The following is a 13365-nucleotide window of genomic DNA, read 5'->3' as shown; positions in this document are numbered from 1 at the left end:
TCCCGTCGGCCGCCGCCACTGCGGGACGGCCCTGCCCCAGCCCGTGTCGGGCCCGCGTAGGGCGGCTCGCGGGTGTCTGACCTGGGGAGGCCCGGGGACTGGGCCTGCTGCTGGGCGCCCGGTGCTGGCCCTGCCGTTCGTAACTTCTCCCTCGATCGCCTCCCAGGCCTGGGGAGAACACAGTGTAACGTACTGCGAGTAATGAGAAAAGTGTCTTCTGTTTCAGCCTTGTTTAGTGTCTCTGACAAAACCGGCCTTGTGGAGTTTGCCAGAAGCCTAACTTCTCTTGGTTTGAATCTGGTCGCTTCTGGAGGGACTGCAAAAGCTCTCAGGGATGCTGGCCTGGCCGTCAGGTAAGGCGCAACTTCGTTTTTAAGTTAGGTCCCGTCAGAACGGAGTGTGATCACACTGACCAGAAAGTATTCCAGGCCTATGAGTAGAATTCCTTATTTACTCCTCCCCATAACGCTGTGCGGTTGGTACACTGCTTTCCCATCTTATGGGAGAGCAAAATGAGGCTCAGAGAGATTGAGTGACTTCTGCACAAGGTTATACAGGGTTAAGTAAGGAGTAGCGCTGGGATTGAAAACCTGATTTCAGAGCCCTAGGTTTTAGCCACTTCCTTTAACAAATTAATGCAGATGGACCATTTGTTATGCACAAAAGACTCAAGTTCTGATTCACATGATCAGTTTTGGTTGGTTATTCAGTAAAACTGTTGACATCGTGAAGATTCAAACTACCTCTTTTCCATTAGAATCTTTGGTAACCTAATGAAATTACAAATCATTCACTTGCTTCTTCACAGGCTGTTCCTTATCTGACTAGGGGATGGAAAGAAGGCATGTGCAAAAGAGAAGTCAGTATGCCATGGCTGACCTCAAGGAGCTGGCACTCTGGAGTGACAGTGTGTAACCACTGAAGGGCAGAAAGTGAAAAAGACCACAGGACAGCTATAATAAACTGCAGTGAGAGTTCAGTGTAGGGACACCCCCGTGAAATAAGTCTTAGAAAAGGGGTGAAAGATCTGTCTGCCTTTGTTGACATGTAGAAAATTTGCTTCTTGCTCACTAGATCAGTGTAGAGTTAGGTTTTTCTTGTAATTCTACCCTTTGCAAGCAGCACGTGGCTTCCCTAGATTTGAGTTCAGATGGCAAGAACTCCTTACTTTGTTTATTGAAGAAGTGCTTTATAAAGTCTTTTTGCATCTTGTTTCTGATGTGGTTGCTATAGGAACCCTGTAAGAATCATGGAAGGCAGGCAGGTTAGCTCTTTTCTGAACAGCAGCAGATGAGAATTTGAAGTCCAGACCTCTTACTTTCTATTGGGCCAAACTGGGGCATCCTATTGTAGTTGGAACCTTTAAATTAAGCCAAGTCCTCATTTGTGGCCTTTTTTTTTCTCCCCACCAAACTTTGTATTATGGAAACATTCCAGACATAATCAAAAATAGAAAAGTATGATGAGCTTTTATGTCATGTAGCTGTTACCAAGTGGACAATACTTATCAAGTGGTCTGTCTTATTTCTGTACCTCTATACATTCCTTGCTTACCTCATGATGGTGGTATCTTTCTTAAAAATTGGGAACGTAAACTTGTTTCTCTCCTATTAAAAGGTGAGAGTGTTCACCATGAGTGGTTTATTTAGAGCCTAGCACAATAAGGTTCATTGGATGGAATATAAACAAGTTGGAGGGGTGTCTTATATGTATTAGCTCATGTAGTCCTTGCAACAGCTTTTTGATGTAGGTGGTATTTATCCCCATTAGATAGATAAAGAAACTGAGGCACAAAGAAGTTAAATAACTTGCCCAAGATCACACAGCTATTAAGAGGTCAAGATTTTATAGGGACAGAAAGGTGTGATTCCTTTTCTCCCCATTGTAAGAGTCACGGCTAACACTTCCGTAACAAAAGACAAGTTAATAAGGAAAAGGCCTAACAAATTTATTTAATCAAGTTTTACATGACACGGGAGCCTTCAGAATGAAAACGCAAAAATACAGGGAGAACTATCCATTTTTATGCTTAGGTTCGACAAAGTGTGAACAGCCATGTAGAAATACGACTGGACAAAAAGGTATGATCTAACAGTAACAGACTGAGATGGGAAACCCAGCATGGCCTGTCTGTTCAGATTCTTCTTAGCTTCTTTGTAGCATTCCTTCCTCCCAGGTTTGGAGCAGGACTCCTCTGGAATGGGGTCTTTGACCTTTTATTGGACAAGAGTAGGTCAAAGAATTTCTTCATGGCTAAGTCCTAGACAGAAAGGTGGAAGAGGGTTAGAGTGACAATTTTAGTTTTTATGAATGGCTTGGGGGAAAGGGGTTCTATGTCCTGCCTTGGATAAGAGGAATTCTGGTTTCTGTGACTTAATTTGTTGGAGAATAAGGGGCAAGAGGTAGGAGGTCAGGAGAAGGTCAGAGAGACCTTGGTTCTGAGGCTCCTTTGGTTCAGAGTACTCAGCATGCCTAAGTGCTTTGGGGTATTGTTTTCTGAGCCCCAACAATTTTATCCCAGAAAGTTAACCATTGCCTTGTCATGAGGTAAAACTGATGAGATTTTAATCAGTGAGTATACAGCAGTGAGCATATGGAGAGTTATATCCGAAGACTACAGCTGTTACATACAAATTCTTAAATACAAAGGAGTAGCAAGCTTTTTAATTACCCCATATGTTTAATTCTAAGAATAAATATGCCTTCTCTAAGATTTAAGTGATTCTTTTCAGTTGGAGGAACTAGATTTTATTAACTGAATTCTGGGAAAGGAGATTTGGAATTTGAAACCATAGTGTCACCAGTTTGTTAGTTGATATTGGAATTGTATGAGTCCTTGGCCAAACAGTTATTTGAAAATGGCCCTCCTTAATAGGAGAGTCTACCCAGGAAATTTTGTATCCTATTGGCAGAAATTGCTACTTTAAAATGTTTAGTATTTTGTTACTATAAAGGCTGTATATATTGAGTGTAGAAAATTCAACAAATGTGGAAAGCTGTAAAGAAGGTAGTAAAAATGGCTTATAATTTTTAACATGTTAATGTATTTCCTTCCAGTATTTTTATAAGCATATACTTTATTTCATATCTCACACAGAAGATAGTTGCAATTTTACTCCTTGCTTCTTGCTGTTTACATATTGTGGGCATTTTTCTACATCAGTCAAATTTGTAAATTCTACCAGAGAGTGTTCATGGATGCAACATTCTGGAGGTCAGCTTGGTGATATGGTTAATATTTAAATATTATCCTTCATTTGGTCTTTTGTCATATTTTGTGACTATTTTTTCCAGTTCACTTACTTTTTTTTCCCCATGTAAAAGTTTTTAACATTTATGTAATCAGAGCTATCAGTCTTTTTTTAAATGCATTCTCACATATTTAATTTTAGTATTTATATGATTTTTTTTTAAATGCTTAAACCTTTGATTCATCAGGAACTTATTTTTGTGTTGGGTTAACTAGTTATTCCAATACCAATACCACTTTACTAAACAGTCTTTTACTTTCTCACTCATTTGATATACCATCTTTATGCTTTTTTATTGTAAAATTAAATTCCTATTTCTACTTTGGTCTGTTTCTGACATAGGATATTTTTAATGCTCTTTGTTATATATATACTGCCAAATTGCTTCTCAGTTGAATTTATTTCTTAATATTTAATTAGTATAGCTTAAGATTCAATTTCTGAATTATCTGAAAATTGTAAAACCAATGCTTTAATGCTTGCTGATTCTCCCTGAACACACATCAGTTAGAAAATAGGATAAACCATATTTTTTAAAAAGTAAATAGAATTTTACTTAAAGTACAGTAAAAGACTTGAGAAACTAGAATAATTTTTTTGTACAATTCAGGCTCTGAAAAATCTCTCGAAATGAGAACAGTACACTTAGTACACTTAGGAATATGCTTTGAATAGTGTAAAATGACAATTCAGCAGAAACAGTAGTAATATTGTTTATTTTCAGAGATATCTCTGAGCTGACAGGATTTCCTGAAATGTTAGGGGGACGTGTGAAAACGTTGCATCCTGCAGTTCATGCTGGTAAGTGAATGACAATTCAGCAGAAACAGTAGTAATATTGTTTATTTTCAGAGATATCTCTGAGCTGACGGGATTTCCTGAAATGTTAGGGGGACGTGTGAAAACGTTGCATCCTGCAGTTCATGCTGGTAAGTGGTTGGTACCTTCAGTTTAAAACAATTAGTGTTTTTCAGAAATATTTTAGTTGATAACTTTGTAGAATAAAGGAAATAAAGGGCAGGTCATAAGCTTTAAAAAATTTTACCTTTACAATTATATTGGTTTTGACATGTTTGCTGCCATATTTCATAATACATTAAGGCCTGTTTAAAATCTGGCTTGCTAAGTGCGCCGCTTGGGAAGTGTGGCGGCGCTCCCGCCCGAGGGTTCGGATCCCACATGCAGACCGGTTCCCGCTCACTGGCTGAGCGAGGCGCGGGAGCAACGTCGAGGGTTGCGATCCCGTTGCCGGTCCCCGGTCCGGTACGGGGGCAACACTGAGGGTTGGGATCCGTTGCCGGACACGGAAAAAGACAAAAGACAAAAAAATAAAAAAATAATAAAATAAAATCTGGCTTGCTGTATAACATGATAAATTCAAATTGTTCTCCTCTGCTTGCTGTTAGTCCTGACCTGTTAAGTAATTTAGAGTGTAGTATTTCCCACTGGAGTTATTGAAAATATTTAGATTTTATAGTAAGAAAAGACTTTTAAGACAATTCAGACTTAGAATAAAGCATCACAATCTAACTGACTTTAAACTGACATTTTTTTGTAGTGCTTTTACATGTGTTCATCTGAGACAGCAAATTGCGTATAAACCAAAATGCAAGAAACAGGTATAATTTTAACTTGCCAGTTGCAGTACAATTTGGCAAATAAAGGCTAAAAGGCTAAGGATCATCAGACAAACCATTGACTTATGGGAACACATAGATTGTAACGGAACTGGCAATAGTTGTGTAAAAATTCCTTTTGACTTTTTCACTTTTTGTTGCTCAAGAAGCAGGCATCAAGAACTGATGAAAAAGATTTTTAAATATGTCCACTCCTGTTAATTTTTTTTGTTTTTTAACTCCGTGAGTATGTATTTGGTATTCTTTAATTAAGAATATTAGAGTATTTGGGCTGGCCGATTAGCTCAGTTGGTTAGAGCACAGTGTTACAACTCCAAGGTCAAGGGTTTGGATCCCCGTAGTACCTTATTTGGACTTGTTTTTTGAACCTAATACTTTTTTAACTTTGTTAAATTAGGAATCCTGGCTCGTAATATCCCAGAAGATAATGCTGACATGGCCAGACTTAATTTCAATCTTATAAGGTAAGTCTTTGCAGGTGAAACTTTAACACATGCAAGATCAGAGACAAAGAGTGTGCCAAACTTGTTGTCCGTCCCACTCCTTTTTTTATTCATTATAAACCTTTACTTTGTATCTTCTGTGTGACATTATATGTGTGTAAACATTTTGGTTTTGCCAAATTTACATTATCAATATATGTACTCAAGCTAAAAACAACCTTTGCTTTTTTAGGAAGTTATGATCTAAGATTTAATACATATAACCAACTTAGTCATTTGCATGAAGATGTTGACAGTTTCTTTTAAATATATGTAGCAGCTTTATTGAGATATCTTTGACATACCATATAATTCACCAATATAAAATGTACAGTTTAGTGGTTTTTTAGTATATTCACAGAATTGTGCAACACATTCAGTGCTAGAACATATTTTTCACCACCCCCTCGGAAAAAAACTCCATACCTATTAACATTAATTCTCCCCTGTTTTTCCCTAGCACCTTCCAGCCTTGGCAACCACCAGCCTATGTTCTGTCTCTATGGATTTGCCTATACTGGACATTTCATATAAATGGAACCTTAGCTATGTGGTCCTTCATGGCTGGTTTCTTCCACTTAGCATGTTTTCAAGGTTCATCCATGTTGTAACATGGTATCAGTACTTCATTAATTTTTATTACTGAAAAATAGCCCATTGCATGGATAAACCCCATTTCATTTATCAGTTTATCAGATGATGGACATTTGAGTTTCTCCTTTTTGGATTATAAATAATGCAGCTATGAATATTCATGTACAGGTTTTTGTGGGAACATGTATATTCATTTCTTTGGGGTATATACCTAGGAATGGAATTCCTTGGCCATATGGTAACTCTGTTTAACCTTTTGAAGAACTGTCAGACTATTTTCCAGAGTGTTGCACCATTTTACATTTCCAGCAACAATGTACAAGGGTTCTGGTTTCTCCACATTCTCATCAACATTTATCATTATCTTTTTGATTCTAGCCATCCTAATAGGTATGAAGTGGCATCACATTGTGGTATGATTTGCTTTTCCTAATGATGATGAATATCTTTTCATGGGCTTATTGGCCATTTGGGTGTCTTCATTGGAGAAATGTTCAGATCCGTTGCCCACTTTTTAGTTATTTATCTTTTTATTATTGAGTTTAGTTTACTTTCCCCAATTCTGTGGATTATGTGGTTTTTAAAATTTTTTCAGTGATAGTCAGTTTACCTAGTCATGTGTGGCTTCACGATGGGCATATGTTTTGAGAAATGTGTTGTTATATTTGTTGTTGTGCGAATATCATAGAATGTACTTACACAAACCTAAATGGTATAGCCTACTACACACCTAGGCTATATGGTATAGTCATTATAATCTTTTGGGACCACCATCATATGTGATGCTTGTTTTTGACCGAAATGTCTTTATGTGGCACGTGGTTGTATTTTTTCTTTCGTTGCTTGTGCTTTTGTTGTAACCTAAGAAACCAAGTCTTTGCCTAATCCTGGGTGATAAAGATTTAAAAGATTTTAGTTTTGGCTCTTCCACTTAGATCTTTGATTCATTTTAATGTAATTTTTATATAGGTGTGAGGTAGGTTTCCAACTTTATTCTTTTGTATGTGGCTGTCCCAGCATCATTTGTTGAAAAGACTATTCTTTCTGCCATTGAATGGTCTTAGCACCCTTCATCTATGTGTCTGTCTTTGTGTCAATGCTCTACCATTACTGTAGGTATGCAGTAAATTTTTGAAATTGTAAAGTATGAGTCCTTCAGCTTTGTTTTTCAATTCAAGATTGTTTTGGATATTCAGAATCCCTTGCATTTTTTTCATGCTTTTTAGGATCAGATTGCCCATTTCTGCAAAAAAGGCAGTTGGAATTTTCACAGGGATTGTGTTGAATTTGTAGATCAATTTGGGGAATATTGCCATCTTTACAATATTAAGTTTTCCAGTCCATGAACATGGACTATCTTTCTGTTTATTTAGATTTTCTTTTACTTCTGTCAACAATGTTTTGTACTTTTTAGTATACAAGTCCTGTGCTTTTGTTAAACATATTCTTCAATTTTATTCCTTTTGTTGCTATTGTAAGTGGAATTGTTTTCTTAATTACATTTTCTGGTTCATTGCTAATGTATATTGGTATAATTGATTTTCATATGTGGAGCATATAAGTTGCAACTTCCTTGCTGAACTCATTTATTAGTGCTCATAGGTTTTTTTGGTTCCTTAGGATTTTCTATATACACGATTATATCACCGCAAATAGAGATAACTTCATGTCTTTCTATCCAATGCTGGTGTCTTTTATTTTATATTTGTTGCTAATTGCCCTGACTAGAACCTCCAGTAGTACAATGTTGAGTAGAAGTGATCAATGTTGAGTGAGAGTGGACATCCTTGTCTTGTTCCTGATCTTAGGGGAAAGTATTCTTTCACCATCAAGTATGAGGTTAACCGTGGATTTTTCTTACACTTTATCATGTTGAGGCAGTCTCCGTCTGTTCTTAATTTGTTGAGTGTTTTTATCATGAATAGATGTTGAATTTTGTCAAATGATTTTTGTGATCTATTGGGAGGATCAGATGGTTTTTGTCCTTTATTTTATTGCCATTCCATTAACTAGTTTTTAGATATAAAACCAACTTTACATTCCTGGGGTAGACCTTACTAGGCATTGTATGTACTTCTTTTTATATTTTTCTGGATTTGGTTTGCTAGTATTTTGTTGAGGATTTTTGTGTCATTATACATAAGAGATAGTGGTCTGCAGTTTCCTTGTGATATATTTGTCTAGTGTATGTATCAAAGTAATAGGCCTGATAGAATAAGCTGGGAAGTGTTTCCCCTCCTCTTCTGTTTTTCTGGATTTTTTTTTTTTTTTTTTTTTTTTTTTTTTTATTTGTTTAGTTTTCACCAGTTAAGCTTGTTTTGCTGGGGAGCCTTCCCACAAAGCTGCTCAGGTTACAGCCCTGGGAGTGGAACTCCAGTGGGTGTTAATTTTATATTAGTTCTGTATTTAGATTCTTTTGGCCTTTCTATTACCATTATTTTTATGACTTCTCTGGTAGCAAAACAAACAAGTATTTCACCTTTAGAATGCTCCATTGTTTTTCATTAATTGCACACAGTCCACTGGAAAAGGAATCAGATGTCCTAGATAATATGAGGGTACTTCAAAAAGTTCATGGAAAAATAGAATTGAAAGATAATACAAATCTTTCCATGAACTTTCTGAAGTACCCTTGTAGGGATCACATCCAAAAGAGGATCTTATCTTTAATCCTGCATTTTACATTTCTATTAAATTTTTAAAAAAAATTTTGGTGGCTTGTTAGTACTGGGTAGCTAAGCAGCAACATTGCAACATGATTTGGAGGGACTAATGTGTGTCCAGACCCAGAGCACCTGCTGACTCATTACCTGTGCTCTACGGTAGTAGAACATGCTGACTTTTATACAACTTTTTAGAATTCTAAAATGTCATGCTCACAGTTTATATTTTAGATCTTTATGGTTTTTGATTATGTTAATAGTATTGACTTATTTTTTCCTAGATAGCTGTAAACCACAAAAGGTAAGTTTTTAATGATGGCTAAATTCCACTTTGTTTTAGAGTTGTTGCCTGTAATCTGTATCCCTTTGTGAAGACAGTGGCTTCTCCAGATGTGACTGTTGAGGAGGCTGTTGAGCAAATTGATATCGGTAAGTTAGAAAAAGTATTTTAGAAGACTGACAGAGGAGGGGATTTTTTAAATTATAGGGAGATTTCATTTTGATTTTCATTATTGAGGAAGTGGAAAGTTCAGTTTTCTCCGATTGTGTTCTGTGATGACTATATGTATATGGTTCATGTATCTGCATTTTTCTAAGCTATTTATTTTTTTGTGTCTGCAGACATTCATCTGAATTTTATTATAATTATTTTTTAAGTCAGGAATTAAAGTGGAAGTGCGTGTACAATTAGTTTATTTGAAAGAGATCCGGAAACTGATATGGAAATACAAAAATAATGTCTTTTGTTCTTCAAAGGTGGAGTGACTTTATTGAGAGCCGCAGCCAAAAACCACGCTCGGGTGACGGTAGTGTGTGAACCAGAGGACTATGTGGTGGTGTCCACAGAGATGCAGAGCTCCGATAGTAAGGACACCTCCTTGGAGACCAGACGACAGTTAGCCTTGAAGGTGGGGATTCGCTTTCATAATATAGTAAAGTAACGCCATTCTAGTGATATGTTTGCCAAACCAGGTGGTGTTTAATTCTTGCTAGATTATGTTACTTCTCATAGCTCTGCTTGGAGCTGGCTATCCTTTTGTTAAAGATGGAGAGACCAAATATTAGAGAGATTCTGTTAAAAAGATTGAAGGAGAATAGGAAAAGGATAATTCATTGTGCTATTCATTGTTATTTGGTGTCTTTCGGGTGTGTGCATATGCGTGTGTGTGTGTGTGTGTGCATGCGTGCACAGGGCAAGGGCATGTAGTTTGCTGTGTACCTAAAAGCATTTTGTCTGCACTTTAGGAAGTGCTGCTAACGTCTCACAAAACTTACACCTGTTGTAGGCATTCACTCATACAGCACAGTATGATGAAGCAATTTCAGATTACTTTAGGAAACAGTACGGTAAAGGAATATCTCAGATGCCCTTGAGGTATGGAATGAATCCTCATCAAACTCCTGCCCAGCTGTACACACTGAAGCCCAAGCTTCCCATCACAGGTAAAACCTGAGTGTTATGTGGCACAGTTTGCTGTGTCTGGATACATGTGTGTCTTTGTGTATTGTGTCTGATGTGGTTCACATTTAGAAGATAAAGTAAATTACATAATACCTCTTATAACCATCCAAAATTTGAGATGCCAGTTGTACTTGAGGTCATATGGGGTTCTGGAGAGAAGTCAAGTTGTAGATACAGATTGGAATGTCTTTAGCATACGGGTGTTTTTGAAGACATAGGACTGGGTGCGATGAGCTGGATTTCATAGAAAAGGGTCAAGACCAAGCCTTGGGGTATTTCTCAGCTTGGTAGGTAGAGCAGTAGAGGGATCAGCAGAGGAAAACATGGAGAATTTCAACCAGTTGAATGCTGTTAAGAACAGAAAAAGAACTACTTTGGGGAGAATGTAACAAGCACCAGTTTCCTTGGAAAGATGGGTCTAGAAGCCCAGTTAAAGTGGGCTGCAGTAGAAGTATGAGGTTAAGAAATAGCAGTGATGAAGGTAATTTGTTGAACAGAGAAATTAGGACTTCCATGGGTTTGTAGAATTAAGAGAAGGCTTTTCAGGTTTTTGTCCATTTTTGTTCCTGAGGTTGGCTATTCGAGCGTGTCCTACTCTGGTGGAAGGGAGAGTGAGGTGACAGATATGAAGGCCTTGAAGGGCCAGGCTCTGCTGCGAGGGATGGCCCTGGGTGAGAGCAAGGACAGCCTTGTTCACGTAAGGAGAAGGCCAGCCCGGAGCACGCAGGTCGGAGCACGTGGTGGTGGGAGATGCAGGCGCTCCTGTCCACTCCCTTTGTCCCTGTCACCAGCTGAGGGAGAGGTGGAGAGGGGAGCAGGGCGGGAGGCTGGAGGAGAATGTGAGACATTCTTCTCCTCACCCCTCACATTCAGTGGATCTGTAGGTTCTATCGTTACTCTACCTGAAATATATTTTGAATTTTTCAGACAACTCCCTGCAGTCACCCCATAAAGTTTCCCAGACTGCAGCAATCTAACTTACCTCTCTGCTTTCTCTCTTGGCCTTTCTGTTCCTCACCACACTGCATGCACATCATTTGGTGTTAACCATTCACTGGCCATCCTTCTTCCCCATGTTCCCTGCCCTGCCCCGTGGACCCTGTGTTTGTGACACTCATCTGCCTCTGAAGCCCTCCCTCAGCTGCTCCCAGCCCTTCTCCTTCGCGTCCCACGGTCCCAGCTCCTTTCACTCCAGATCAGCCATTCAGATCTCACCTCTCAGAGAAGCCTTCCCCAGCTGCTCAGACCAAAGCAGCTGCCCACCACACTTGATCACATCACCCCATTTTGCTGCACGTCTGTTTTTCCTTCGCACATTGGGATGTCAGCTCCTGAGAGCAGAAACTTGGTCTGTCTTTGTTCCCTGCGGATCCCCAGCACTTGGAATACTGCTTGGCATGTTCTCTATGTGTTTGCTGAGTGAATAATTGGAAATTTGACATTTTGCATGAATTTTTACTTCTAGAACTTCTTAAAACAGATTTATTTACTGTTTTATCTCAGATATTTCCTCCTTATAGTTTATATTTCCCATTTAGATTCTGGAGCAAGAAATATTCCTAGTACTTTCAGTTTCTATACTTTTTATTTTCAATAGCATTTTCATTTCTACTATGTAAAAGTCTTTATGAATTGTGTGTGTGTATTTCTTTCTTTTGAAGTTTAAAGTATTGTTTGTAGTAAATGTGGCAGAGGAAGCCCTGGGCATATAAATAAGGATTTCTTTCAGAGATTCATAGGGTTTCTCCCAAACATGGGCTTATTTTCACAACAGAAGGGGCCCTTTGCCTTTTCATATGGTTTGAATATTTGGCAATGACGTAATTACAAAGCACATGCTTGTTTGTGTGTCTAGAAACAAAGCTGAAGCAAGAATAAAGATGGAGTGGTGTGGGTGTGTGTGTGTGTCTGAGATCTTAATGACTGGTTTTCTTGTGATTGGAATCGAGAAGATTCCTCTTTGTTTCAATTATTTGATAAGTGTTTAGCAAACTGTAAACATTTCTCTGTAGCACTTTCTATTATGTCTAAATGGTTATTACTGTCTGCGAAAATTTGACATTTGAAGGGGAACTGGTACTCTTAACTCGGATGTTCCAGAAACCAAAAGTTTTCCCCCACTTACCACCATTAGCCTAAACCGTCTATGAAGACAGGGTGCTGAGGGGGGTGTACATATGGTGTCTCATTTTCTATGCCTGTGGGATCACCAGTCCATCATAGTTTCTCCCATTCCTGAATCTCTGTTATTGATTTACTTCTAGACTGGCTGGATTTGGTCCCCTAGTAGTGTGTGTGCACGTGTGTATATGTGTATGTTCGTGCACATGTGTGTGTTCAACCCATTCCTGAATCTCTGTTATTGATTTACTTCTAGACTGGCTGGATTTGGTCCCCTAGTAGGGTGTGTGCACGTGTGTATATGTGTATGTTCGTGCACATGTGTGTGTTCATGCACATGTGCATTTTTTTAAGATGGACTCAGGCTCAGCTGCTTTGTTCTCCTTTATCATCATGTTCTTATATGTTTATGTATATCTGTTTGCCTTTTAATTATACTTAAAATATTTACATAGTCTTGATCAGTGTTTTTATTTTTTTAAAAATGTACATATATCTGACCTTATTAACCCTCATTGGTAATGTGTGTATATATTTTTGCACACAGTTCTAAATGGAGCCCCTGGATTTATAAACTTGTGTGATGCTTTGAATGCCTGGCAGCTGGTGACAGAGCTCAAAGAAGCTTTAGGCATTCCAGCCGCTGCCTCTTTCAAACATGTCAGCCCTGCAGGTAAAGCACTGCCCTCTGGAATGCCCTGGGACTGTTTGAAATGCATTTCTTTGTAAATTTTTTTGAATATTGACAAGTTCTAACGTGAATATAGACATTCTATGAAGTCTTAAACCACATTTGTCAAGTGTATTGATAACACCATCAATGTAGTAATATAAAATCTGATAACATAACGTACATGTATATAATTGTGTAACATTATTGTGAGATAGGATGACCAGGTGATAGCTTTTTTGCAGTGGAAATATGAGGGTTTAGAAAATAAAATTGAAATAGCTTGATACAATAGATTACATATTTTTTCACATGTTTAAAAATGTAACTGAGCAGACATAAGAGAGTTGTTCTTAAGATACTTTTATAACTTTTTATAGCCATTGTAACTTTTTATCTTTTGTAACTTTTTGTAGTCATTGTATGAAATACCTTTTTGCTTCTATGTCTTTTTTTTTTTTTTTTTTTTTTTTTTTTTTTTTTTT

General features: G+C 37.8%; 1 protein-coding gene across 1 annotated transcript in view; it reads left to right on the top strand.

Annotated features, from left to right (window-relative positions):
* The first annotated feature begins 231 nt into the window (after nucleotides 1-231).
* ATIC (5-aminoimidazole-4-carboxamide ribonucleotide formyltransferase/IMP cyclohydrolase) overlaps nucleotides 232-13365 on the top strand; it is a 27190-nt gene continuing 14056 nt past the window's right edge. The window contains exons 1-7 of the mRNA XM_008578832.1: nucleotides 232-353; nucleotides 4104-4180; nucleotides 5286-5352; nucleotides 8968-9056; nucleotides 9384-9535; nucleotides 9914-10070; nucleotides 12758-12883. Coding sequence (XP_008577054.1) covers nucleotides 4135-4180; nucleotides 5286-5352; nucleotides 8968-9056; nucleotides 9384-9535; nucleotides 9914-10070; nucleotides 12758-12883 — 637 coding nt within the window. The 5' untranslated portion in view covers nucleotides 232-353; nucleotides 4104-4134. The remainder of the gene's footprint in view (nucleotides 354-4103; nucleotides 4181-5285; nucleotides 5353-8967; nucleotides 9057-9383; nucleotides 9536-9913; nucleotides 10071-12757; nucleotides 12884-13365) is intronic.

The sequence above is a fragment of the Galeopterus variegatus genome, unplaced genomic scaffold (genome assembly GCF_000696425.1).
Source record: "Galeopterus variegatus unplaced genomic scaffold, G_variegatus-3.0.2 Scaffold1770, whole genome shotgun sequence".
NCBI classification, from domain to species: Eukaryota; Metazoa; Chordata; class Mammalia; order Dermoptera; family Cynocephalidae; genus Galeopterus; species Galeopterus variegatus.
This window is presented reverse-complemented; position numbering and strand designations above follow the sequence as displayed.